Below are 27589 nucleotides of genomic sequence, written 5' to 3'. Positions count from 1 at the left end.
GCCATGGGCATAACAGTGCATGCTGAAGAGCTAAGAAGATGTGTTGTCAATCAACACATTTACACTAAAAGAAAAAACCTGTACGTTCCATTCTAATAAGGTATAAGATTTGTTCCAGATGTCTCAGAAAAGTAACAGGTACTCCCTTCCATGAGAATGGGCAGGAGTGGCTCAGGAGATTTAAAGAGACAGAGCAGCGGGTGTATTGGGCAAGCTATGGGGAGGCTTGAGTATAGTGCTGATGCCCAAGGCTGATTCAAGAGCCACTACAGGTTTTCATGTAGGGAACTAACTTCAGAAATACACAAGGAATATGCAGATGTATTGTCCTCATTATGGCAAACTGTTGGGTTAAATGGAATTTTGCATACGTAGTTAACATTGTCACCCATTCTGTAGACATTATGCTTGGCATGTAATATGACTAAATGTTTAAATGATGAAAAGCTAGAGTAAAAAAAATCTGCCTAGCTAGTTAATGATATACCCCTTAATAAAGACAGATAAGGCATTTAATTGAACGTGCTGAAAATTACTGCAAAGATGGCACCTCAAAACTTGGTTTTTAGATGATCAGTTAAATGGACATGCTGTGTTATAGACGGGATTGTGTTCCACCAAAATTGAATGATGTCTCCAGAGCTGTGAGATGGAAGTTCCCATTGTTGAAGCCTCTCAGGGTAAGAGTTTTATAGGTGAAACAGATGTGTCAATAGGAGATCCTTCACTAATACTCTTTCTCCATTCTTCCCCAAAATGTTTATTTTATTCTCTCACATGTGAAAGGCTGACTAGAGGGTCATGAAGGTTAATTTAGCATCGCCAAGTTGTAGCATTTATTATCTAATCTGTTCCAAGTAGGAATATGTGATACAATGATCCATAAGTCATGGTTCAAAACAACTTTATTGAAAAAAGGTGATAGAAAAAGTGCACAATTTGTAATTCACAATTAATAGTCTTCTAATAGTATATGCACAACTAAACCTGTTAACCACAGTGGACAAGGAAAATAACAATCCTTGATAACTTTTCTTAAGGATAATCAATAATTTATTTTTTTACTGTCACAAGTTACCACAATTATCTAGCTACATGACCAGTGTCACTACATATCACAGGAAGATTGTCCACCCACACTTTACCGAGACAAAGACAACTGCCATTAATGTGTTAAATGTACAACAGGATGTTAAAAGGGGTGTTACTTCATGTATAAGACAAGATGTGGCATGTAGTTTATTAGCCGATTTGACTTAGTATACACTATGCCAGGAAGTAAGCATAGACATGTTTTGGCATTGAATTATTAAAATAGAAAATAAGAAAATTAGAGAAATAAATCCAGATTTTAACTTACAATAGATACATTAAAATAGGAAATTAATTAGATCCTTAGTTTTTTTGTTCGATCTTTTTCTTTCCTTTGTTTTTTCAATGTTTTATTTTTTTTCTATAAATGAGTGCTATGAATATATCACAAGTTAAGGAAAGATATTAGCCAAAGAAGGTACCAGCATATGAAAAACAAATTAAAAAGTACCAGGTATTTTTGCTTACAAAAAATTTAAACTGTGAAATCACAAAATATATATAAAAATGCCACATTGAACGAGGCAATCATCCTCTACCGAAACAGGTAGCGTGCGCTCCGAGCCACTTGTCCCATTCGCCTGGTCATACGGTGGTCACCGACAGAAAGGCATTATGGACTCTCGTGCCATCGGGAGACTTGGCTCCATGGGTCATCAGTTCTTGGATTGTCATCCAGTTATCCAAAATTTTCTTGTTTCGCTTTTTCATCATCTTTTTGTGGCTCAGTTCAAGGATGCTCAGCTCCTTCTTGCCCTCGCCGCTGCTCTGCGGGCTCTCCTTGAGACACTCCAGCCGGCTCCGCATCATGAACTCGCGGCGCCGGCGCTGCTCCTTGGCCCGCACCAGATGCTGCTTTCTCTCCTCCTTGCTCCAGTAGCGCCCCATTTTCATCTCACTCATGGTGTCATCATCGGTGGTCATGCCACTCCGCTCCTCCTTGATCTTTAAGGCACGTTCCTTCAGAATTCGGTCTCGCACGGGTCTCTTGGTTATGTACCGAGTCCCGTCACTCCTAATTTTTACCTTCCATTCCATCTTGGGCTCTGAGCCCTTTTGCGATTCCTTACACATGCTCACCAAACTGAGCTGACTCTGGGCGTACTCCACGGCAGATTTCTGCTGAATTAACTGCATGTAGCTTTGATAGTGCCGGGCATGTGCCGGGATGTTGGCATATCTGTAGGCGGAGCTGTGGTAGGGAGAGAGGTATGGAGTGCGCTCATTGACTGTGTTCTCCTGATCCGGAAGCTGGTGGTTTTCTAGACTCTGCTCCAGGCTTTCAATACTGCAACCTTCGTCGGTGGTTTTGACGTTGGGAGATGTGTATTCCTTGGTGCTCGGTCTGGAGGGGGACTGATGGGCTGTCATTGTGCTTCTTAGGTTTTTCTTATTGGCAAGGTTGATCATTCGTGGAAGGGAGCTGTCAGGGGATCGGTCTATAGTCAGTGGCGTGCTTCTGCAGCTCTCGGCTGTATTGTATGCACTTGAGCTGTCCTTGTCTGACTTCTCTGGATGCTCCATGATGTCATCCAGTTTCCCCCTTGGCGTATCCAGGCTGGTGTTGTAATTTCGGAATCCTCCGTCATGCAGTGCCCAGATGTCTCCGTATTGGTCCGTCACTTTCTGGAGCCTGTGAGCCTGCATGATATTCTGACACTCCAGCTCGATGTTTCTCAGCTCTTCGTTAAGCAGCTGCAGCTCGTGCTCCACCCCATCCTGCTGCCCCTGGTTGCATTCAATTGTGCTGCTCGAGTAGTACAGGTCATAGTCTCCGTGGTTTCGAATCTTCAGCTCCAACAGCTGCTGGAACCCTTCACATACCTCATGGTTGCTGGCGCAGTCCGAGTCCAGGCACTCTCCACCAGCAAAGCTCTCGTGACACTGAAGCTCGAGGCTTCCTAGGGTGTCTTGGCTCTGCCCCAGCTCTCTCTTGCTCTTCAGAGATGTGCTGTGGGGGCCCTCGACCGCATTCTCCTGCTCCGAGCTCTCGTCGTTCCGCAAGCTCTCGTCGGTGCGCCCCACTCCACTGTCCTTCTCCTGGTTGTTGGAAGAAGATGTCGCCGTGTCTGTTGTGCCTTCCTCTTCTTCCTGCTTCTTTGGCTGAAAATAAAGAGATCCCAAGAAGTCATTGTGAACGAACACAGGCTGTTGTACATTTGCCTGAAAAACATTGCTTCCCGGCTGAGGCGCGATTCCTAGATGCAGCTCTAACTGTAGCATGCATACTAATTTTAGAAATGAAGACAATTAGCTCCTGACAGCCTTCTGTGCAGAGACATAGAGGGAATAAGCACTTCTTTCATTATGCCTGTAACACTCGCTGGGTATAAACGAGGCAGCGTACCTGAAAACTAAAGGATCTTTACCTTCAGGCTTTTCTGTCTGGGAAACTGGGGTGAAAATATATATGACGTAAACCTGAACTTCTCCGGTGAAAACACAGAGTAACCAAGACAGAATACCTTCATGTTCTTTGGCAATTCAGTGGTCTGGTGCTTGGGAGTCACAATCACCTAACTATTGCTGCTTTTTAACTTTCCTTAAATGAAGCAGAATAAGGTAGAAAGGACCAATTATCCAACACTGATTTATTGACTTACGTAGTGATTTACTTAAAGCACGACTTGACTTGCTCCCTGATACAGGATGACCTGGAGAAATAGTTGAAACAATGGGCCGTTGCCCGTAACAACCTGCTGACTCTCCTATATGCTTCTGTAAAATCTTGTTTGCTTGCCCATCCTAACTTGTGGTTCTAGGGTATAAAATGGAAATACGGACTGGACCAGGATCAAAGCCTCTCAGGGGCTGTCCTAGGTTTGGTCCACCAGTGACATATCCTCTCGTCACTGTCATTGGTGTCAGAGTGCGTATGTCAGAAGGATTCCCACAATGTAAATTCAGGGGAAACTTTACTGAAGACAGTAAGGCTGGCATCACAAAATATTAGACTCATGTTAGCATGCCATGTTGGAACCTCCCAAGCTCTGTCTCTGTCGAAATTAAGGTATCTTTTGACAAGAAAAACAGAAGACAATGTTTGTGGACAAGAAAGAATTTTAGGTGACATGACCAAATTGGTCCAGGATGGTGAGAAGGAAGGAAGACAGACAGGGGACTTAAATAAGTCAGAGAGGCTCTGAGCAGTGACAGAGAGTCCATAAGAGGGCAAATCTTCTACAGAAAAAAATCCTGCAGAGGGTTTGCGTCTTACCAGGTTGGCTATAGTAAGGAAAAGATTATTTGTATACATCTCTAAAAGATGAACATTAACACACAGGTAGGAAACCAGAATCTCAATTCTCTATGTCTGAAACAACAAGAGAGTTTCAAATTCTGTACTTGTTCTTAGTTTATAAAAGTTGGGTAGTCCTGGTACTCTCCCACCAATCGTGACTATTATTTTAAAATGCTGTATGTGTGAAAGTAACTACTTTTTTTTGGTCAACAGTTAATTCTTACCAGAATTCTACTGGTTACTGTTGTCTTTAGTCACCTACACTTTGCTTTTTCCTCCAAAGTATTTGAACTCAAATACATTGAAAAGACTCCTAAGGAATCCTCTCTTACTTTAAATTTTAATATTATTACTTTTATTTTTCACAATTTTATGTATGAGGGCTGTATTCTATCATTTCCACCCTTCTTTCCCATCCAACTCCTCTTGCGCCCCCTCACCCACCACTCCTTCTCAACTTTATGACCTATTCTTTTTCAATTTGTATTGTTAGGGTGTGTGTGTGTGTGTGTGTGTGTGTGTGTGTGTGTGTGTGTGTGTGTGTGTGTGTAAACGCAACCTTTTGGCTCCATTTGTGTTGCTCGTGTGCACATGTGTTTCGGGCTGACTGCTTAAGATTTGATAACCTATCGGGGACTGGAAAGAATGAGTCTCCTTCACTCAGCAACCTTTGCAGCTCTTCATCTAGGGGTCAAGCCTTGTGTTCCCCGATCTGCCGTGGCATGTTACCTGGTGTTGTCATTATGCAAGTCTTACTTAGATGCTCACGTTAGTGAGCTCTCACAGGTACAGCTTCCTTGCCATATATAAAGATGCCGTCTCACAGGAGACAGTCTAGCCCACAGGCTCTTACACGAATTCTGCTGCTGCTTTCTACAAGGAGCCCTGATCCTTAGGGGAAGGACTCCTTTTAAATACAATTTTTAGGGAAAACTAAATTCACAAAAAAGTGGGGTTTTCTTTGATAAAAATTGGCATGGGTACAGCAAATTATGTTTCTTTGTTTAAAGCTAGACTGTAACATGGGGTTTTTGTTTATTTATTTCGTTGTGCATATCAAGACTCTATAGGTCTTCAGCTCATTACACAGTGATGCTTGCTCAGTTCCTTAACACGATGCCTGTTATCAACAGAAAAGAAGAGCAAAAGGACTTCGCAAGGTACAACAGGCATTACCAGGCATCCTTGGCTGCTTGAGAGCATTTCTTCTAAATGTCTTATTGCCGTGAGAGCAAAGCCAGAAAGAGGCTTGTACCTTCATACACTACGCTGTACTCTTCTAGCAACAGCTGAGGATAAAAATGAATGCCAACTAAATACCATCAGCAAGCACTACATGGTTTTAGAAACTGAAAAGGGATCTGTTATTCTAAATATTACTGTAAATGACTTATTGGGTTAAGTTGCTTCTCTGGAAAAATAAGAACTTTGGCATCCATGTCTCATCTCTCACTGGCTAAAGAGCCCAGTGAGGGGCAAAAATCGGCTCCAGAAAAGTTATCAGTATAACGTATGCCAAACGAAAAGGCCTGCAGGTCCGTGATGAATCTCCCACCTGTTGGTCCTCTGATAGTAATTGTGCTAGACTTAGTAGCTCCACAATAACAGTGTAGTCTGTGATATGATGAACACTAGCATTCACCTGTATATTAACATATCTCAACAAATGGAATTAGAAGCAGCTAAGGTTTTAATGCTAGTATAGCCCCAAAAGGTGATTCTATCCCTTGACCATGGTTGGCTTCCCATCTCATTTCTAGGTGTCTTCATTTGGCTTCTTGCTCTGCCAGGTTCCTTCCTGTGCTCTTCCCTGTAGTTGATGATGATTCTATCTCTAGGCATGAGCATCTGACTTCTTTTAAGGTTCATAACTTGTATGGATTGCCTAGACACAATGGTGACCACCAATTTATGATTGTTTCCATGCACACAGGGAATCCCAAATCTAACCACTTAACTAGACCCTAATTCAACAGGAAGTAGCAATAGTAGTCCTCACCAAACTTTCAAGATTGAAGAATGAAAAAAGACAAAGGACTGAAATTACTTCTGACCTGGATACATCTGGGTATAATTTTCTTAACTAATAAAGTTCTGAGGATATCTTCCAGAAAAAGAATTCAAGTCTTTCATTAGTGACTATTATGTATTAGAACCAGCCTTTTCAAGACTGGATATGAGCAGAAAGACCCAGGTTGTTAGCACAACCATGTCATGTACTCAAGATGCCTTGTATAGAAAGTGACTGCCCACACAGAATTGTGTAGCCAATGTTGGGGCATGCTGTCGAGTAAGTAAGTGTCCTGGCTATTTTTATGTCAACTTGACACAAGCTAGACTCATTTGAAAGGAGGGGACCTCAATTAAGAAAATGCCACAATAAGATCTAGCTGTAGGGCATTTTCTTAATTAATGATTGATGTGGGAAGGCCCAGCCCATTGTGGGTAGTGCCACCATCCCTGAGCTGATAGTCCTGGGTTTTATTAAAAAATATACTGGCTGAGGAAGCCATAGGAGCAAGTTAGTAAGCAGCAACCCTTCATGGCCTCTGCCTCAGTTCTTGCCTCCAGGTTCCTGCTCTGAGTTCCTGTCCTGACTCCTTTTGATGATGAACAGTGATGTGGAAGGTGTAAGATAAATTAAACCCTTTTCTCCCCAAGTTGCTTTGGTCATGGTGTTTCATCACAGCCATAGCAACCCTAACTAGGACAACTTCCTCCTTCCTAGCTCCTAGAGATCCCCCCAAATTAACTCACCACATAGGTAAGTTTGAGCCATGCTTTAGCTCCTGGCCTCTTTGCTAGTTGTCCAGACAATACAGCTTTTTTATTCTGTAAAAGTCTGAAGCCATAGTATTGGCTTCTGCACCCACTGAACAGTGATCCCTTTTCCAATAACACAAGTGAAAAATGGATAGTTTCCAGGAAATTTTGAGCAACACTGATTAGCAGGCATGCATATAATATTGAAAATATGTTTTGATATATATGGACATATCTAATATGCATATATGTTGTATATATGCATACATATAATTTTACTCCATGATAATTTTTACTTTCCTATGGAACAACTTATCAATGGCCCATTACTCTTTCCTTACCTCATACCAGTGTTCCACATTACACTTTCTACATTGTTTTCCTGCATGTGAATCTACTCACTACATGATCCATCTTCTTACTGTAGCCAGTTAAACTACATAACTAAATACAATTAAACTCATGGTAAGAAAGAATAGATGGGTTAATAAAAGTGCTCTAAAATAAGTTTAAAAGCTCTCTCTAGATAATTGCTATTTTGTTTCCCAAAAGTAATGTCATATAAATAATAAGGAAAATATAGCCATCTATCCTTAATTCTAGGATTCTCAAGCTTTTCCTATAGTAAGTTCCCTTATTTGTTATGACCACACTGATTTTAAATGTCTTACTGATAAAAAAAAATATTATAATTATCAAAGCAAAGTCATTCTCAGCCCCACGCTTGACTGTCTGAGAAGGACTGCATGCTGTGCCTCACCCACTATACTCTTGATGGACATATTTCTTCTGAGAGTTTCAGTATATATGTAACAGTCCTTACAATAAGAACATCTCATATCTTATAAGGACTCGAGACAATGCAGAAAGACCAGTATTTTTGGTACTTTATATACAGTTGGAAAGATACAAACCATACTTTGAGAATCGCCATACAGCGACTCACAGCAGCTGTCCAACCCAAGATAGTGTGGAAAGTTAACCTTGGTAGAAAGCATTCATTCATGTGCCTCCAAATTTAAGTTAACTTTGCATTCATCGTCATTGGTCTATGAAAAACCGTGAAAATGAAAATCTCCATTTCAATCCCAGAGTTCCTTGCTGTTAACATAATGATTTGCTGTCATATATCACTGCCCTCTGGAATTATGACTGTGACAGACAGTGTTTCTGACAGGACGTTTCTAATGCAATATTATGGCTTAGAAGGGCAAAAGGCATTTTTAAAGGTTTCTTTCCTTCTCATCGGTTTTCAGTCTTATGCTGAAGAAAAATTTCTACACAATGAGCATCTACCCTCGGGGATATTTGGTGTTCCTTCACAAGCCCTCACATTTGTATTACACCTGATGAGTAGGCAGCATTTGGCACTGTATCACTTTACCTAGACAGGCTCTCTCCCTTCTTTATTCCAACCACCCCTTGTCAATTCTGTATCAGGTTACATTTTGTATCAAAGAAAGAAAAAGCCTGCAGCAAGGATTTTCTTGTTTGTAAGCAGCAGCTGCCAACAAAAGATATCTTTATTTGTGGCTGGTGTTGAAGTCATACATAAAAATTCCAACCCCACTTATCCTGCAAAATAACAACCGCCCGGCAGCACTTCTAAGCACGGACTAGTAGAGTGGCCAGGAGCAATTCCGATCCACGTCACTCCCGGCTGTGGTGATGGTGTAGTTTGCTGTCTCCGGGTTTAGTTACTACATTTTGTTTGAGATGGTAGCATGAAAACATGTTTCATTATTGAGTTTGGTGAGGTGTTAGAATGTCTACGCTTCACATGGTTAAACCTGTCAGGATTTTTTTTTAAATCTTTTAGGATGAGTTAATAATTAATGTTGGGAATAGGATGATAATTAAAGAAATTGGTAAATTGACAGAGAAATGTTAACAAGATTATGTCAGGCTGATGAAGGACATGAATTAGAATAAGAATCTAGGTCATATAGTCTTGTTTTGACATAGTGTGAAAATAATAAAAATAAGAAGACTCCTAGACTCACTCTGCCATAGCCACATTGTGATCTTCCCTCATTATGAATTAAGGTCAGGAACTCTTATTTTTTTTTTAAATATTCTCAGTAGCAAAAATGGTACTTGGAACATATTAAGAGTGTAAATTTTTGTTGAATGAGTATGTGACCTTAAGACAACATGATGTCAATCACCTCAAATCATGCTGTGGGATATGCATATAGCAGCCATGGGGCCAAAGGTCACCTTTATGGTTGTTCAGGAGTACACAGGTGTGATTAACCCATGAAGTACACACGCCCTCACATCATACCTTCTTCTGTTTACAGCTTTACTCTTCATACAGAAACATTTATATAGTAAAGTTCAAACTTCCATTTTTGAAGTTATCCCATGGTTGACAACTGGTTGTTCCTAGCTAGCATATCCCAATGCAACACACACACACACACACACACACACACACACACACACACACACACACACACTATTAAATTTCTGCAAATTATGTTGACTATCTACTTCAACATCTTAAAGCTACTGTATTATATTAACAATAGTCCTCTGGCTTTCCAACCTGGAAATCTTCTTAATAGAAAAGATACCTATTCCTTCTGCTTCATTTGAGAAGATCATTTGCTCAAAAGGATTATGATGACAGAGATGTTTGATCATACCTTTTGACTGTGTTTTCTTCCCCATTAAAGCAAACTAGCGGCATTTCCAATAATGCTGTTCAGATGGGTGGCCCTACCTGCTGCAGCTCATTGGCTGTGCGCTGGGCTCCTTCATTATGTTCTTCCTCCAGCATCTCTGAGTTTAACTCCTCTAAGAATTCATTCCTTTCATCTTCCAGCCAGCCTTCGTCCAGCTGCAAAGGAGCACATTAGTACATTACATTATGTTGGTGAGACCCATGCTAAAATAGGGCAAGCCTCGACGCTGACGGCCAACTGGCTCTCTTTATCAGTGATTCTCTTCAGAGCGGCAGCCCCCTATAGTCACCTCTCAGAAAGAAGAAAAGGTGAGACAAAAAGGAAAAAAAGAAAAGGATTCTTAGGCCTTTTATCCTCTACTGAAACAGCTTTAGATTTTTCTCTCATAACTGAGTAAATCCCACAGCACAGAACATTACCTTCTTTCAAAACCTATGAAAAGCGTACTGCATAATCCACAGCTGGCGTGCTCATTATCTCCCGCAGCCCTGGGTTAAAAGAACTGCAGTAGTTCTGATAGGGCTATGAGACAATTCGGCTTTTACCCTTAACAATGTCCCCCAGTGTGCCTGTATACAAAGTACCCCCAACAAGCAGATTTTACCCTCATCCTGCTTTTTTTATTTTTCGCTGGGTGACTCAAGTTAGCAAGGTGGAAGCTTGTCATAAAAGAATTGATAGACAACAATGATTTTTATCTGTAAAAAAGAGAAGGAAAAAATTTTTTAAAAATCCAAAAACTAAAAACCAATCACCCAAACATTTATTTATTTAGTTGTTTGGTTATTTATTTACTGTCTGTCTCTCTGTCTCTGTCTCTCTCTATCTCTATCATACTGTGTGTGTGTGTGCATCTGTATGTGTCCACATGACATGGGGCCCATAGGAAAGTCAGAGGACATCTTTTTGTAGGACTAGGTTCTCTCTTGGCATCAGGTGGCTTCTGGGAATCAAACTCAGGTCATCAGGCGTGGTGATAAGTGACTATATCCACTGAGCCATCTCGTTGGCACCTAAATTCTTTAGAGGAAAAAAAAAAAAACAATCATGGCCATGCCTGTTAATTCACAGGTTTCTGAGAATTCAAGGCCTCAAACATGTTACGCACATACAGTACCATGAATACCCCAGCTCCCATCATGTCTATTCGTCCTAGGGATCCTGGGCAGCATGGTATTTAAAGGTAATGGAGTGGTGCACAATTTTGTTTGTGGGTGATAGATGTCAAAGTTCATGTGAGGCTCATTCAGCACTCACTCAGACAAACCCGGTTGGCTTCCTCATACAAAGTGAAGTAGGAAGCCGTAGCTAACCATCACAATAGGATTGCTGTTGACAGCCAAAGCAGCTAATTGGCCTCCAAGTGGATGTCTGGAGCTGGAGTACATAAATTAACTGTTTAGGCTCATTCAGTGACCTGTACTGTCATCAAAACTCTGCTTTACTCTGTGCTACAAAGAAAACAGGTGTCTAATGAGCACAAAAGGACAACAGTTGGAGGTGTTTTTCAATAAGAAACCTTTAAAGACAAATGAATGTCTTAAAATTAAAAAAAAAAAACTTGAAAATAGGAGATTAAATGGTATCATAAGCATTCACACACATGAATGGCATTCGTTAAGTTAATAGAGGGCAGATCATGGTGTCATAGGTAGTTAACATTTGTTTTGGCAAAACACCCAGGAGAGGGAAAAGCCACTAAGGAATTGCTTCCACCAAACTGGCATGTTTGGGGGGAGGGGACATTTCTTTTAGTTGTTAATTAAGGTAGGAGGACCATGCCCACTGTGGGTGGTACCATCCCTGGGGAGGTGGGCCTATGTTGTATTAGGGAAGGTACTTGAGCAAGCCAGCCCGCAGCATCCTCTGTGGTCTCTGCTACAGCTCCTGCCTCCAAGGTCCTGCCTCGAGCTCTTGCCCTGGCATCCCTCCACAATGGAGTAAAACCAACAAACAAGCAAACAACCCTTCCCTCCCCAAATTGCTTTTGGTTCTCGTGTTCATCACATTAACAGAAAGCAAACTAGAACATGTGGATCCATGCTGGCCATTAAAGCCCACACAGAACTTCCATCATCTCGGATCTAACTGTATGCCAAAGTAAGGGCGAATTTATCTGTCCTCATTTTTCTTAATGTGGCTGAGAAAGGTGTCCAAATGACTATACTAACTAAGAACTGTTTAGTTCTTCTTTTTTTTTTCCTCAGCCATGAAGCGGCAGAATTCAACTCTAAACAAAATTATCTCAAGTTAAGAATGTTTGCTTCTTACAAACACTGCAAGGTCAAAGCTAGATATTTCTTAATTATTATATAGGAACAGTCTTCTGAGGGTTAAATGAAATGGTGAGAAAGCTGAGAACAAGGTAGAGATGACTCCCTCTGGCTAAGTCACCATCTGTAGGTGCCTGTGTGTCTTCTAGGTTGGGACATACAACACAGTAGAATGGAGGGCTTCTCCTTGCTCCCTCTCCCCCTGCTGCACCTCTGCAAACTCATACATCTGTGGTCTATGTGCTACTTGAGCTGAGCTGCAAGAAAGGATCACCTCCCCAGGACAGGGCCCTGTGTCCGCACAAAGTAGGTCAGACATAGTGCTGCAGAGAAAGGACAGAGCACACCGTCTCAAAAGTAGTCGTTCCAAGTTTCTCTGAGAGCCCTCGCTGCCCCCGTCTCCCGAGGGGAATGGGATAGAAAAGCAATATCTTTAATGGTCTGAGGAAGAAAATGGGCAGGAAATGAAAGAAAGGTGACAGGGGATGAAGGAAATGAGTTATTTAAAAATATTGCACAGATGCACAATACTGCCCCCAGCAAGCACATAGATCATTCCCAAGAATCTGGAGAGCATTCGAAACATTTTTAAACACGTTAAGGAAAGCACACAAATAGTGTGTTTCCTCATTCTTCCTGCATAAAATATACACTCATGATGCAACAAGATATGCTGAATTTGATAGACAAAGATAGCAAATGGAAAAATAGGATTTGTCTGCCCCCCCCCCCCAACTATAGCGTGTACCTTGTAAATTCTATTTTAAAGGTATAGTGTTAAGATGAATTTTCTTGGATGATTTCACTGGAAATCCAAGTTTCAAAGCAATTGTGTCTTTTCTAGTGGCATATAGAGCCTTTTTTCAGGACCAAGGGTAAAGGCAATCCTGGTTTGGTAGCATGGTGTTGTGTGGCATCAGAGACTGTCATCAAGACAGAAAGAGTCTGATTTGATGATTTACCCTCCAACATTTACTCTTGCAGGGGAAAGCTCAGGAGGGTGAGCCAGATAGTTACCCTCTGCCAGCCAGGTGCATCTGACAAACAGTAGCAAGGTCCAGTCTTAAGACATTAATATCTATTATTTCTATTGCCTATTATGACCACTCTGGAAAACGCTTCAATTTTCAATTCATGAGTTCCCCAGCAGCTACATGGAAAAGCAGGAAATTGCCTTCTAGCAAACCGTTCTACAACAGGGATGTCTATCCAGTTCGTTCAACTTGCCATGAACTTTACTGATATATAATCCCTTTTATTCTTTTCTAGGAAATGGGATCAGTGAGGGAATTGGCTAAAGAATCTTCCGGATAATTGGTGCAATTTTAAATGTGTTTTAAACATTCCCTCCTAGCAAGGAGGCACCCCAGCCTGTCGTATGGGCTCATTTCCCACCACCAAGACCTCAGGTGTGGAACTTTACTCTGCTGCAGGCTACAGCAGACTTTATGAGAACCATTTAGAGTGGTCAAGGGCATAAAGGAAATATATTCGGAAAGAGTGATCTTTTATAACCACTATATTCAAGTCGGGACCCGGCCTGACATTGAAATACACTTACTCGGTATAATTTATAGAGAGAATGTAGTTACTGAGTCTGAAAAATATCAGATCAATAACCTAGGAGACAAATGGTGACATATCCAACTTCCCTCACACCACTGACAGGTGGATAGGACGGTGACAGTGTCCTGTCCATTTTGCATTTGATGGGACAGGAAAAGAATGTGAAAAGAGACACGAGTTAAGTACCTTTCTACCACCATTACCTCTCCTTTACTCTGATGGCATCTTCCTCTGTCAAGATATAAAAGTATTCCTTTTGAAGCATCATTTTTGGGGCGGCAGAAAAAATGTTTTTGTCACATTAATTATGGAAAAGAACTCATGTCCTCCACAGAAGTACACTGGAGAGACTTCATTTGAGAGTTATTTCAGGAAGATTTAAGATGATAGCTACATATGCTAATATTTTCCTCATTAGAGAATCCTTCGTGATGCCTTAATATGCCAATTATGTATTTTAGATGGACGCCTAAAGGAAGGGTCTACATAGAATTTAAAATAATCTGAAGTCAACTATTTCTCACTTGTTAACTCATTTAAGAAACTGAAGCAGAAGGAGAGAGAGAGAGAGAGAGAGAGAGAGAGAGAGAGAGAGATAGGATTCCATTTTGTGTGTTTTATATTTCTCCCTAAAATTAGATGCTTAGCTGCCTTTTGTGGAGTCTTTAGCAGATCTTTTTGGGGGTGAGGTTAGGCAGTGATGACCAGTGTTGTGTATCCGTGGTTATACAGACAGCCATAGAAGTGATTCGATGTCGCCTAGAAGGAATGCGTGCACATTCATTCATGAACTCAGTGAATGTAAAGTCCAGGATGAAGACCCTGCCCTTTCCTCGGACCTGCATGTCGGGCCGGGCGACCAGTAGCACGATTCTCTTACACTCCTCGCTAGACAGCAGAGCCACGGCCTCTTCCCGGTTCTGGATGTCTTCCCCATTTATCTAGAGAACAAATGAAAGTGGCACATTAGTTTCTATTTCCACAATGCTGCACACAATAAATGGCAAATATCAGCTCATTTATGGTGAATGTATGGACAATGAAGCTCCCACAATGGGCTCCTCTTCGCCCCTCCGTGGAAAGTGCCTTCACTCAATTACACACGCGTGCTGTAAGAGCCATATCGATCCCTGAAGGATGGTGGACATCACAGGAAGCAGTTATGTTCATAAATGTCCAACCTGCGCCCTGGCAACATACATCTAGCAACACAATTAACCAGCCCCTGACAGGTGACGTTCATCTTTCTCCGCTCAGAGTAATGGAAGTGTCACTCTGAGATAATAGTGCTGGGGGAAGCGGCCAGCAGTTCCACAACTGAAATCCGTCATCCTGCACGCTCCCGGGAGCCAATTAGAGAGCTGCAGACTGCCCCTGAGCAGACTGTGCTCCCAGACTGCTGCTGACCGGGGCCCAGCTCATCACTTTGTATTTGTGTGGGAGTGTGACTCAGTTGTCCGAACATCACTCCAGCTATATCCCAAAGGAGTCTAATCCAAAAGGAGAAGAGCTCTTTAGGACCCTGCTCCCAGCACTGACTCCAAGACTTACCCATTTCCTCTTTAAAAAAATATGCAATATTTTAAATATACTTGGAAATTTTAAATATTGGCATCAAGTACAATTGACTTTACAAAATGAGGGAAATAAACCAAGCTTTCATGAGCTTTCGACTGTGTAGGAAAAAAAATCTTACAGCACTCAGACATTCCTAGGTTCTAAAAATAGAGTAAGCATTCTTAAACTACATTTTCGTGTTCAGATGCATTCATTTTTAATTTAGCATATTTTCCTTTGGATGCATAAGAATCATTTTGTTTTATTGAGTTCTCAAATTCATAGAGGCAATATTTTCTATCTCTAGCATATTATCAAAATATGTGGAAATTTCATAGAGGAAGCTGCCTAAATGACAACTAATTATATAAGTTAAATGGAGAGGCGATGTGGTGATGCTAGCCAGTTTTTTTTTCCTCCACTAGTTTCCTATTTTCACTTGTGAGTCTCTGGGATTCTGGCCGCTCCACAAGGATAGACAGGGTTACCAGAAAAACAGCAAAATCAGCCTTAGAATTTCCCTTTGGACAACAGAGAAGAATCCTTATGCCTAAACTCTGACTATAGATGCTGAGGAGAGCAGACGACAGGTGAAGAAAATCCCACAACTCACAGGCATTTCATACTCTGATCAAAATAGGTACCACCTTCATTTCTTGCTTGTCTGTAGATAGAAACCCCAGTGTTCATGGGTTTCATGTGCATTCCTTCTTATTCCCAATCCTCAAATAAGCCCTTTTCTAACTAGGACTATGGTTTTAAAACACTGTAGCCTTTACTTCCTTTGACCTAAGGGTCTCTGGCCATTTCATGGCACTTCTTAGTTGATTTGCAATGCATCTGTCTTGTTCTAGGCATATTTGGTTCTAAATGTTCTGTAATTTCTGCCATGGCTAATCTCCATCTTTTTTGCCTGGGATTTAATACTCACTACTTCCTCCTCTAGTTTTCACTCAGACTCATGCATCCTTTCCCTTTTTTCACCCAGTTTCACCTGTTATCAATCTGCTCCGCATCTCTCCTACCCTAATATTGCTACCATATTTGCTAACTTAGACTAGATGCTCATAGTGGCTTTTTCAGAGGGTTGTGGTAAAGAACTTAACTATGGGCCTTGCATACTATCAGCACATACTCCTATAGATGCACATGTTGCTTTACTCTCTCTCTCTCTCTCTCTCTCTCTCTCTCTCTCTCTCTATATATATATATATATATATATATATATATATATATATATATAATCCACTGTGAAGGCAAACTTTATCCTGCTAAGTAAAGAAAACAGTAAAATCTACAAATAAATCCATAGTCGTAGGCCTATTTCTGTCTAGACAGGTATTTATTTTAGATGTGGTTCTAACCGTTTGGAAACCACCAACACGGTGGCATATTTGCCTTTCAGTCTTTCTGTGGTTGGCACTCAGCTTTCTTCTTTGTAATCTCATTGTGGTCTGCATTTTGGCTTCTAGGATTGCCAATCAACACAAATCATTTGCTGCGGAAGCCACTCATCTTTGGGAGCACATGTGGGAAGAAAGGAGGCCACCACAGAAATTTGCTGTTAAAATATTATTTGCTGTTTTCTTTTCTAACGTAAGGGCCATTATATCCAACTGGTTGGCAGATTTTTGTGTACTCTGGATTTTAGTTTGATGTTCAAACTGATAAAAAAGCAAGAAATGCGGCCATGTATTTCAGCAAGGAGTCCTCTCAGAGAATGAAGGATCTGAGGGAAGGAACCACATAGAGTTTTCAACCTTCGACTGCTCCTGTTCCTGAAATAATAGCTTGTGGTGATAGGGCTGCTAGTGAGAAAACAGCTTGCTCTTTCCCAGGAAGATGTAGAGTATCACGGGGAGGAACCAGATTGCAAGTCCGTTCCCCTCAGTTCCTGAAGGACATTTGGCTTAAGAAAGAAGGGATGAGAGCCTCAAGGGAAACAATATGTAGATTTCATTCTCAATGAGGTTAATCTCTGTAGATAATAGATGTAGACCTCATATTTTCTGTGCATAAACATATATATTCATTTCAAAATGGGTATTGTTGGGGCAGGGGAAAGTAGGTATGTCTTTGTGTTGGGTGAGATAAATAAATCACAAATCTCACTTTAGGCCTGATCTCCTAAGAGAGGGAGTGTGTGGGGGAGCAATGCCCAAAGGTCTGTACATAGCATAATAATAGGTTTTCTGCTAGAATATACCACTGTGTAGGCTTCAGTAGTGTTGTACCTAAGACGGATATCGGAAATGTTCGCATCCAACTACTTATGACATTTCTCAGGAAAACCTAAGTATCTTGGGCAAAAGATGAGACCTGCATTTCATGTGTATTTAATAACAGAGAGAAATAGGGAGGAGCATATACTGATGTAGATGGGGCTAAGAAAGAGTCAGGGGAAACTGCTGCTGAAGGAGAGAAAATCAACACATAGGAAGCCACGCTGTGCGGCAGTTCAGATATAGTGTGGAGAATACAGACAGCTCACTCAAATGCTGTCATCCCACCATACCTTCTGGCAGAGCCTTCACAGGAGCGATTCATAGGCACAGGGCTGGCTCTTTGGCCAGCATAATAGTAGGCTGCTTAGAGGGACTCTTCTAGGCTTATCACTCCAAGGAGACAATGTGACATGGTACTTTCTCCTTTTGGGGACTGGTTATTTGTTACTGTGGGATGTTCTTCTGTATGTTAAATGTGTTGCTCTGATTGGTTAACAAATAAAACTCTGATTGGCCAGTAGCCAGGCAGGAAGTATAGGCGGGACAAGGAGAGAGGAGAATTCTGGGAAGTGGAAGGCTGAGTCAGAGAGACGCTGCCAGCCGCCCCCTTGAGAAGATGTTAACTGGTGGTTCATTTAAGATATAAGAACTAGATAACTAGAAGACTGAGCCATTAGGCCAAACAGTTTAAATAATATAAGAGTCTGTGTGTTTATTTTATAAGTGGGCTGCAGGACTGCCGGGGCTTGGTGGGAGCTGGAGAGAAACTCTCCAGCTACAATTTGTGTGACATTTAACCCTTGCAGTCTGACTCAGAAATGCCTTCTTCAGCTCTATAATTTTTTTAGGTGAATTCCAGGAAAAAGTTGGATCTAAGTTACTGTCAATGGTGCAGTAGACAGAACCACCCGGCACTTTGGGAGGAAAACATATGAGAACTGGAAATGATCTGGAGAGGTTGATTTGTGGTTTTCCTTCTGCATGGTCCCTTTCTGATGTTTACCACCTGTGTGTGTGTGTGTGTAATGGATACCATCAGGAAGTCATCTAAGAAGTCTGTGATATGCTAGATGAAGAAAATATTAGCTCCACAATGAGGGCAGGCTCATAAATACACTCCCCTTAGGTCATCATAAAGAGACAATTAAAGTCACAGTTGCCCTCAAGAGGTTCATTTAAATAAAAGCCAACCAGGAAACCTTATGGATAAAAAGTAATTCCTCTGTTTTTTCCATTGCTCTCTCACTGGGAAAGGAGTCATTAATTGTTCATTATAAGGTATCCCATAATCTCCTCACCAGACAGATGGGAGCTATTTGTCTGTGGGTACAATTTTGTCACAGTTTTACTTAATATAATTTCACCATCACCCTTAAGACACTTTGTTTCCTCTGTGTGTGAGACAAAATTGAATTCTAGGCTTTTTAATGTGATGTGTGTGTATTCATTTAGTTTGCAGTATTTGTCACAGAATATAAAGTAATCTGCCAGAAAACAGCACTTTATCAACCCTGCCATTGTTTCTTCAATGAACTAATTCCATTAAGGAATTCCTTATTATGCTGTAGGCATTTTTCTTCAAAAATAAATCTGCATACAAAATAGCTAAGAATTTAGAAGCTTCAAAATACGCAGTCTCGTGGAAACACATGCACCTCAACACACACACCCCCACCCCATTTCTATCCAGTTAGCCACAGAACTAAAGGATGCAATTTTTTAAAAATGTAATTTTAAAAACGGTGCTTGCCTATGGGAGCATAGCTAGCTGGAAAGCTGGAAGGGAGCCAGGTGATGGTATAACGGGAGGCATGGGTGTGGAGAGTAGATGTCAGGAGGAAGAGATGAGCGATGGCAGGGGAACAGCACAGAAAATGATGGGACAGATTCAACACATCAAAACCTTGGCTGAATAGGATGGCTACTTTGAGGCTACAAAACCATCTACGCTTTTCAGATACTTAACATCTTACTGTGTATTAGTGCCCAATGACCTCCGAGAGTCAAGAAGCCACATGATTTCAGTGTCTTGGAGATAATAATAAAGCAACGATACAGTTAATACTTCATTTTATTTGAAAAATGAAATATTTGAACCTTTCAATATCTGTGTTAAATATTAGCTTCTTAAGTACGCTACCCTAGCAAAACTTCTCTGCAGATTTTATTCATCTGTTCTGAATGCCTGTTTCATTTGTGTGTGTGTGTGTGTGTGTAAGATGTTGAACATGTGTCTCAAAACAAGGCCATGTCTAGATTGCCAGCCAGACATTTTATTCCCCCAATGTATCCAACAACGGGCACAGTTCTGTTTGCCTAACTACAGGCCACCACTTATAAGCTTTCCTGCATTGCATACTCTTGAAGTTTACTGGAAACTACTTGGACCCTTAAATAATCACAAACTCATACTTCTTATTCTTTCCTAACTAGAACCTTAGTAGAGGGTTGTTGGGGAAAAGGATCTGTGGTAGCAAGCTAAGAAAAAGGAGGAGAGAGAGCATAATGGGGATTAGCAAGGTTGCCCTGGGGGCTGGCAGGGTGAGGCACCAAGCAGCTTAGGGACCCCTGCATAATGCCGTGCTATTCTGTGTGGGCTGCTCTCTTCCCATTTAGACAGGACTGGGTGCCCCAAGAGCATCTTATATATATATTTCTGAAGCTCAGAGTTGTAGGAAAGAATCAAGACTGCAGCAGCATTTTCTGGGCATGCATGCCTAGCTAGGAGAGATGGAAACTCTGGATATGTTCCTAGATCTAGAAGCTCTGAGGATTTTTAAGTGGGCACCCCTTTGATTTACCATGCTATTACCACTTGCCCCATTTTACAGCTGTGACTAAGAACTCCACTCAGCAGTTTCATTTGGGTGTTGACCTGTACTTCAGACTTTGTGTGGATTCTTCCAGTCACCCTTTAAGGTGAAGACTCAGAAGAGATGCCAGGAGCAGAGCCTTGGTCTTTCTGTTAACCCTCATCAGGGTGTGGAACCCTTTCCAGTCCTCCCTATGATCTCCTCACTGTTTCATATTCCTCAATCAACTGGAATGTTTTTTATACTTCTTTATGGAGAAGAAATCACAGCTCTTCCATCTGGCCTCAGTAGCTCACTCCTAAGTCATGGGTTAAAGCTGTTTTGGACTTCTAGATCTTTTGTATAGTAAGGGAACACATGGATTCATGTTCAAGTAGTTTACTCTGAAAAAGGCCGCCATTGATGCAGTTACGAGTAACAACTACTGTTGTTGATCAGTGACTTAACATCACTGTGCTAAGCGCACCATGCACATCTCCCATAACCTTTGCAACAATAGCAAGTTATAATTCAAGATTAGAAAGTGGGCTTGCCATGGAGGAAGCTAAATAGTGTGCCAGAACCAATAGTGGGGCTGGAAGGTAAAGCCCTTCCATCTCATTCCATGAAGTGTATCTCAATAATTACTTGCTAATAACTCTTGAGAAATGGTACCATACCGCCTTTACTTTGAAAGTGTTTCAAAGGGTAGCCTCTTGTTTTATGGATGATAATATGCAAAAGCAATGACAAGCTCCTTTCCCCCTAACATTTTGTAAGAAACAAGATAAAATCCAAGCTGTTAGACAGCCTGTGAGAAACTTGAGGAAATAACCACATCACATACTTGTAAAATACGATCCCCTTCTCGAATCCGTCCATCCCTGGCAGCGATACTATTTGGGTCAACCTGTAATAAAGAAAGTATACACCTTCAGTGCCATACAATATCCTTCTAGGAGCTTAAAATGCAGTTTTAAAACATACTACCTTAAGAGATTGTAGTTTTAGACTATATTGGCTCAATTCACTATTGACAGGGGGCATACCATTTTTCTCTGTCAAAAATCACTAATTCTAAAGCTGTAAATGAGTCTCTTTAGAGTTAACAATAATAATGGACTGGGGTAGAGCTTCATTGGCAGGTCATTTCCCATCCCCTCCTCCCCCATCCCTACACATCCCTTCAGTCATTTCTGAAGCCCAATTGTCAATCTTTGGCTGACAAGACACAATGATGTCATTAACACCAGGATTTTTCTGGACCCAGGAAATTTACTTTATACTAAGGTGATCTGTAAATAATACTGAAGATGTATTAGGAAAGCTGATAGATATATTATGTCCATACTTATTAAAGGGATTTTTGGACCCACAAGTATATTATTTTAAAGGAGATTTTTAATCTATGCTGTTAAAGAATTAAAAAAACTATCTGTACATTCTGTTACTCAGTGCCATGTAACATATAGTGCTAATTATATGGACTTATATTATTACAACCAATAGATATTTAAAGCCCTACTAAGAATGTTCCAATATTTTAACAGGCCAAACTTGAGTGATGGTTTTCAGTTCATTGAGGGTAATTTTATTGATTGAGTCCCTGTGATAGTTTCAATTTATTGATATAAGCTTGTTCTATCAAAGCTTCTTGTCTAAGTATTTCAAGTCCTGCATGAGGTTGGTCTGTTCAGTTCCACCATTACATGTTACTTCCTTACCAGGAGTCCCATCTAAAACCTGAGAATGGGATGATGAATCGCGTAAATGGCCCTATGCTCATACTCAGGCGGTATAAAGACAACTCTTTCCAACTGCACATGTTCGGTTCCTGTGGCTTCCTTATTACCTCTGAAAAGAAAGGCTTCAAATCTGACAGATGGAAATCCTAAACAGTAACTTAATCAGAATGAAAAAGATTAGATTGCTCATGAAGTGTGTCCCTTTTAAAAAGCCATCCATCACACAAAACTTTGTCTTTAAAACTGTAATCAAACCACCCATAAAACTGCCTGGTTCTGTACGTATTACAGAAGAGGTTTCAGTATGCGTCTCTTTACTCCTCAGTGAGAGGGATTATTGGAGCCATTCATGTTAAAGAAGTAGCCAAATGAAATTCACTCTGGAGAATTTTCCATGTGGGAGGGAGGCAGCGAAATCTTTGGTAAAGGGATAAAGAAAAATACCATTCTGTATTTTGAGAGCTGTGCCGCTCTCCAAGTGTGTTAGTTGCAGGTTTCTTGCATGTTCTAAGCCACTCTGTAGAAAAGTGTTGGCGGAGTTTGTTAGGTACTGTTTTAACATTGTATCCACCAAAGCTCAGGCTGCCGGAAACATGCACATCTTTGTGTGTGGCTACATGCATAGTGTTAAACCATAAGTATTGTTAATTAAGAAAAATACATACCATTTTACTTTTTCCAAAATGATCTAAATTTCCTGAAATCTATTGCAATAAATTCTGCTTGGTAGTCTTTCAAGCTAATGCTAAAATGGTGACTCAAATGTAGTTCTTTGCCTCTTGAAAATGAACGTGTGGTTGAATAAAAGAAGTGGACAGATGTACTTCTGGAGTATTTAAATCTATCCACCCCACCCACAGAGTAAAAGAGGTGATTATTATGACTGTTAGTTTAAAATAATTAGCCAATACTGTTGTTAGCAGAGTAGAAAAGATGCAGTGGAATGGAAGGACAAATGTTTGGGGACCAGAGCTCTGTTCAGCTTGCTGCTCTCTTATGGGGTCTTACGGGAATTTATTCAAATTTAGACAATGTTACCACTTTCACACTTTTCCTTCCTGGGATTCTGCAGGGAAAGCCTCCACACTAAACAAGCTGGTGATAATTGCATTACTTGGGCAGCATAATTTGCTTCCCTAATTGAAAGTGGCAAGAATTGGAAGGCGGCCAGTTCTTCACATTCAGGCCTTGCAAAGAGGCTTTTCTCCTCCGGAGCCCTTTCAAGTCATCTCCCCCCTCTCCCTCCCTTCAGGTCCTCCCCACAGCATCTCTCACCTCGCTGACATAGATGGCGGTATCTTCTTCATCATCGGTTCGGTAGCAGACTGTCAGGCCGAGCTTCTCTTGACTGCTAACACGACACAGCTCGACCTCCTGAGAAAATAGCATGCATATGGAGACATTAATCTCAGAGTGGAAACTCAAAAGATGCAATTCTGGCCACTGTGAGAAGTTTTAAAAACATGATTGCTTAACATCTGAAATTAACTTGTGTAACCAAAATCATTGAAATTTTTACCAAGTATTTCTGTATCGTCAAATCAGCATTTCAAATTTTCCTTTTGTAGTGGGAAATATGCAGAATCACATGAATTCACACATAAAACTGCATAGATTATTAAGTTGGAATAATAAAGTATTTCAGAATGTCAAAGAAGGTAGAAAAGCTCCACAAACATTGTTCCTGTATTTTCCTCTGTAATGTAATAAAATGATGTAAATTTGGACAACAACAACAAAGAGGAGTATACTGAATCTTTCTGTCATTTCTTCTTCTGAATTTTGTAGTGTGATATAAGAAGCAAGGATTTGTGTCGGTCAGGTTAAAGTTTTCTAGTATTCTACAGAAACCCTCACCCTTGGAAAGGAAGGGGTTCATCAGCTGAAGGGAGAGACATCAACCACCATATGGGGCAGAGAGGAAGATGGAGAACGCAGCAATGACGGAACAAGAAAATACATTCACTCCCAGGCACTGCTAAGGGGCTGGGAATGCCAGCCTCAGGTAACGTGGACTGAACCTGGTTCCTGATTTATGTTCAGAAAAATAATAATAAATTTCAGTTTCATCTAATGAAATGGGCTTGTGCCACTTCCTGACCCAAACTGGGATAAATCGCACAATTCCTAGTGTTAAAAGACAAATTACAGCTACAGTCTGGGGCAGCTTGTTCCTATTGTGGAGGGCATAAGACCTATTTCTAAAGAGTCAGAGGAGAGAAAAGGCGGAACTCTGTAATTTGGAAAAGAAGCCCAGAGCAAGGCTCTGGAATTCAGCCCTGTGGGGCTGTGTGCCTCTCAGTCCCGTGAATGACCCCTCTTCACTGTCTGAAAAAGCAGGAGTTTCATCGTGGACTGAGTGACTACCAGGAAAGATGTCATTATTCCTTTCCTGTCTGTGTAATGTTTTGTAAAACCAACCCAAATTAAGAAGGCTTTCCTTTCTGATGGGAAGTATGTGCATATGTGTGTGTATAAAATGATTGTTAAGTCTAATAATATAGCGATATGACCCTATATGTCTGTTTTTCCCAAACTGAATGTTGAAATCCTAACTCATGACCCTTGGCAGGTACTTAGGTCATGAGTGGTAAGACCGGAAATGCAATTAGTGTTCCAGTGAAAGGGACCGAGTGTACAGTTGCCCTGAAGCATGCAGGCCTCAGGGAGACGGTACCCTTGGTGAGGAGGGGGGCCCTGTGAGACACCAAACTGCTTCTGCTTGGATCCTGAACATTGCAGCTTCAGCACTGAGAAAGGTGTCTGAACTTTGAGTCACCTGATTTCCAGGGTTTTGCACAGTAGACGGAATGGGAAGACAGCAGGCCCCATCTTAGCTCTCCGAGAACTGAAACAGTAGCGCTAAATACAGAAAAGTTCACTTGGCTGCAAACAAGAGGGTGCTCTCTACAGCATTCTGTAACACTTGGAGAAGTCCCCTCCTCTCAGTTTGGTCTATCAGCGATGCCCTTGTCACTGAGCAATAACCATTTGTTTAAATGATGTGCTGTAAACCACGGGTAAATCCTTAATGAGGACCCTTACGAGCATAAATTCCAATGACCAATAATTTCATAGCCAACAGCAAATAGAGCAAAATTTAGCCCTCTACCCTGAGACAAGTGCTGCAAATAAGAGCAAATTGAAACTTCAGGGGGTAAGTGTGCCCCCGGGGGTGTTGTAAGTGACTACCGCTGCTTCTGAAGCAAGCTGAATGAGAACACCACACTGGATGGGGAAAAGCCCACAAGGCCCCAACCACACCAGGAACAGCAGGTAACTGGGAGCTGGAGAGACAGTCCTTCCCAGGAAAGAGCACACCGGTTGGTTGGTTAGTGCCCAATGGTCAGCCTTGGAAACATATATATATACAGCTGGGAATGGTAGCACACACCTTTAATCCCAGCACTTAGGAAGCAGAGGCAGGTGGATCTCTGTGAGTTCCAGGCCAGTTTAGTCTACAGAGTGAGTTCCAGGATGGCCAGAGCTATAAGGTGAAACACTGTCTCAAGAAAAAGAAACAAAAAATCAAAAAGGAAAACAAATAACATTATATGGAAGATTAAATACAATGGGTTATATTTTGGGATATAGTTGTACCTACAAATACATATATGCATACAATAACAATGAAAAAGCCATGAAGATAAAGGAGAAGTATGTGGAGCATTTGAAGGGAAGAGAGAGAAGGGAGACACATTGTAATTAAATTACACTCTCAAAAAATAAACAAAAAACCAACCAAGCTGCTTGGGGAGCAGAGAAAGGTGGGAAATCCATTAGTCTTAGTGAAGAACAGAAAACATGTCTCCATTTTTCACCCGAAGGGAAAATACATATACCAAGCAAGGGTCTCCTCCAAACTGACAGCAGTTCATAGCTCCACAGGCTGAGAGTCCCTAACTAAACCTGTCTTTCTAGGCAGGAGTCACAGCCACAGAGCTGTCTCTTCCAGCAACAGTGTAGTGAGCAAAGAAGCCTGCTGTTGCCAAGAGGCTTCCCGGGAAACCTGGGCACATTGCAGAAAGCTGCCTTTGGAGCCCTTAAATCAAGGCTATCAGAGGTCCTCTATAAGGAGTTCCACTGTCTGCTCAGATGGAAAGAAAGATGTCTCATGCTAGGGAAGGCATTTGCATGTGGGTGCACTTCTCAGTGTTTGCTCGGAATTCTCAGTTATCTGTACACTTTATGGTCTGTCCACAAGCGGCACGTCAGACTGCTGTGCAATAGGATTGAACGAATCTATTAACAGCAGGATCACGAGCTACCCACATGGTGTCCATACCCTAAAATGTCAAATTAGCTACCCAAGAATTCAGGAAAAACTGAAGACCTTGAGGTAAAAATAACATTGCAATATTTTCAAACTATTAAACCTATGTGAGCTGGGCAGTGGTGGCTCATGCCTTTAATGCCAGCACTTGGGAGGCAGAGGCAAATCTTTGAGAGTTCAAGGACAGCCTGGTCTACACAGCTAGTTCCAGGATAGCCAGGACAACACAGAGAAACCCTGTCTCGAAAAAACAAAAAACAAAGCAAAACAAACAAACTATATGAGGTGGGCATTAACATTGTCTAGTCTAGGTTTTTAGTACACTACTTTCGGAGACGGCCCACACCCTCCCATGTCTAGCCGCCTGCGCCTGACTTTCTGCACAGGTGTTTTAGGCTTCCTATTTAATTACCCCACCAGCAAAACCTGGCATTTGGTGTAAGCTTCTGTGCTCTTACACGTGTACTCGAGAAATAAAACTGATAAATAAATCCTCTTTATAATTCAAGTAAAATACGGTGTAATGGTGCAATTTTATGAAAATTATCTCTTGACCTCCAAAAAATTGAACTTTGGCAGAACTTACAGCCAAGTCCATAATACACCATGAGATCATTTAAGACTATGTGCTTGGGGGAGGGATGGAGGGAGAGAGGACTGGGAGAGATGACTAGAACTGGGGGACACTTAGGGGGTGATGAAGAAACCTAGTACAGTATGAAAGTGACGCTAGTGAAGCCTTCTAGTAATGGGCTCTGTATCCCCCAAACTGGCCATCTTCTATAACTAGGCAAGGCACCCAACAGTAAGACTGGGACATCAACCCAGCCATAAAACCTTCAACCTACAGTATGTCCTGCCTGCAAAATGTGCTGGGATAAAGCTGGCCAACCAATAACTGGTCTAGCTTGAGTCCCACACCACGAGAGGGAGTGTATACCTAACACCACATGGATGGCTAGGAATCAGAGGCTGGGCAGCCCCAGACACTCAGGATAGTAGAACCAAGTATGACCGGCAAAAAGAAAAGTCAATTAAATGATTCCTAATCGTATTCATAGATCAGTGCCTAGCTCAATTGTCATCAGAAAGGCATCCTTCAGAAATTGATGGGAGCAGATGCAGAGATCCACAGCCAAACACTAAGTGAAGCCAGGCAAACCCTGCAGAAGAGGCAGAGGAAGGATTCTAGGAACCAGAGGGCTCAAGGACACAATGAGAACATGACCCACAGAATCAATTAAGCAGAATGATAGAGGCTCACAGAGTCTGAAACGACAATCACGGAGCCTGTATGGATCTGAGCTAGGTCCTCTGCATATATGTTATGGCTGTGTAGTGTTCTTGTGGGACTCCTAAGTGGAAATGTGGG

The 27589-nt window shown here is 41.4% G+C and overlaps 1 protein-coding gene across 3 annotated transcripts in view; it reads right to left on the bottom strand.

Annotated features, from left to right (window-relative positions):
• Positions 1-887: 887 nt before the first annotated feature.
• The window catches only part of Pdzrn4 (PDZ domain containing ring finger 4), a 336579-nt gene continuing 309877 nt past the window's right edge, over positions 888-27589 (bottom strand). For all 3 annotated transcript variants that reach the window (XM_052748700.1, XM_052748701.1, XM_052748702.1), the window contains 5 exons: positions 23220-23318; positions 21047-21109; positions 14465-14566; positions 9825-9941; positions 888-3195 (listed from right to left, as the gene is read on the bottom strand). In XM_052748700.1, coding sequence (XP_052604660.1) covers positions 1678-3195; positions 9825-9941; positions 14465-14566; positions 21047-21109; positions 23220-23318 — 1899 coding nt within the window. In that variant the 3' untranslated portion in view covers positions 888-1677. The remainder of the gene's footprint in view (positions 3196-9824; positions 9942-14464; positions 14567-21046; positions 21110-23219; positions 23319-27589) is intronic.

This window comes from Peromyscus californicus, unplaced genomic scaffold (genome assembly GCF_007827085.1).
Source record: "Peromyscus californicus insignis strain IS unplaced genomic scaffold, ASM782708v3 Scaffold_20__1_contigs__length_68692818, whole genome shotgun sequence".
NCBI classification, from domain to species: domain Eukaryota; kingdom Metazoa; phylum Chordata; class Mammalia; order Rodentia; family Cricetidae; genus Peromyscus; species Peromyscus californicus.
The sequence above is the reverse complement of the archived record's forward strand: the minus strand, read 5'-3'. Positions and strand labels throughout refer to the sequence as shown.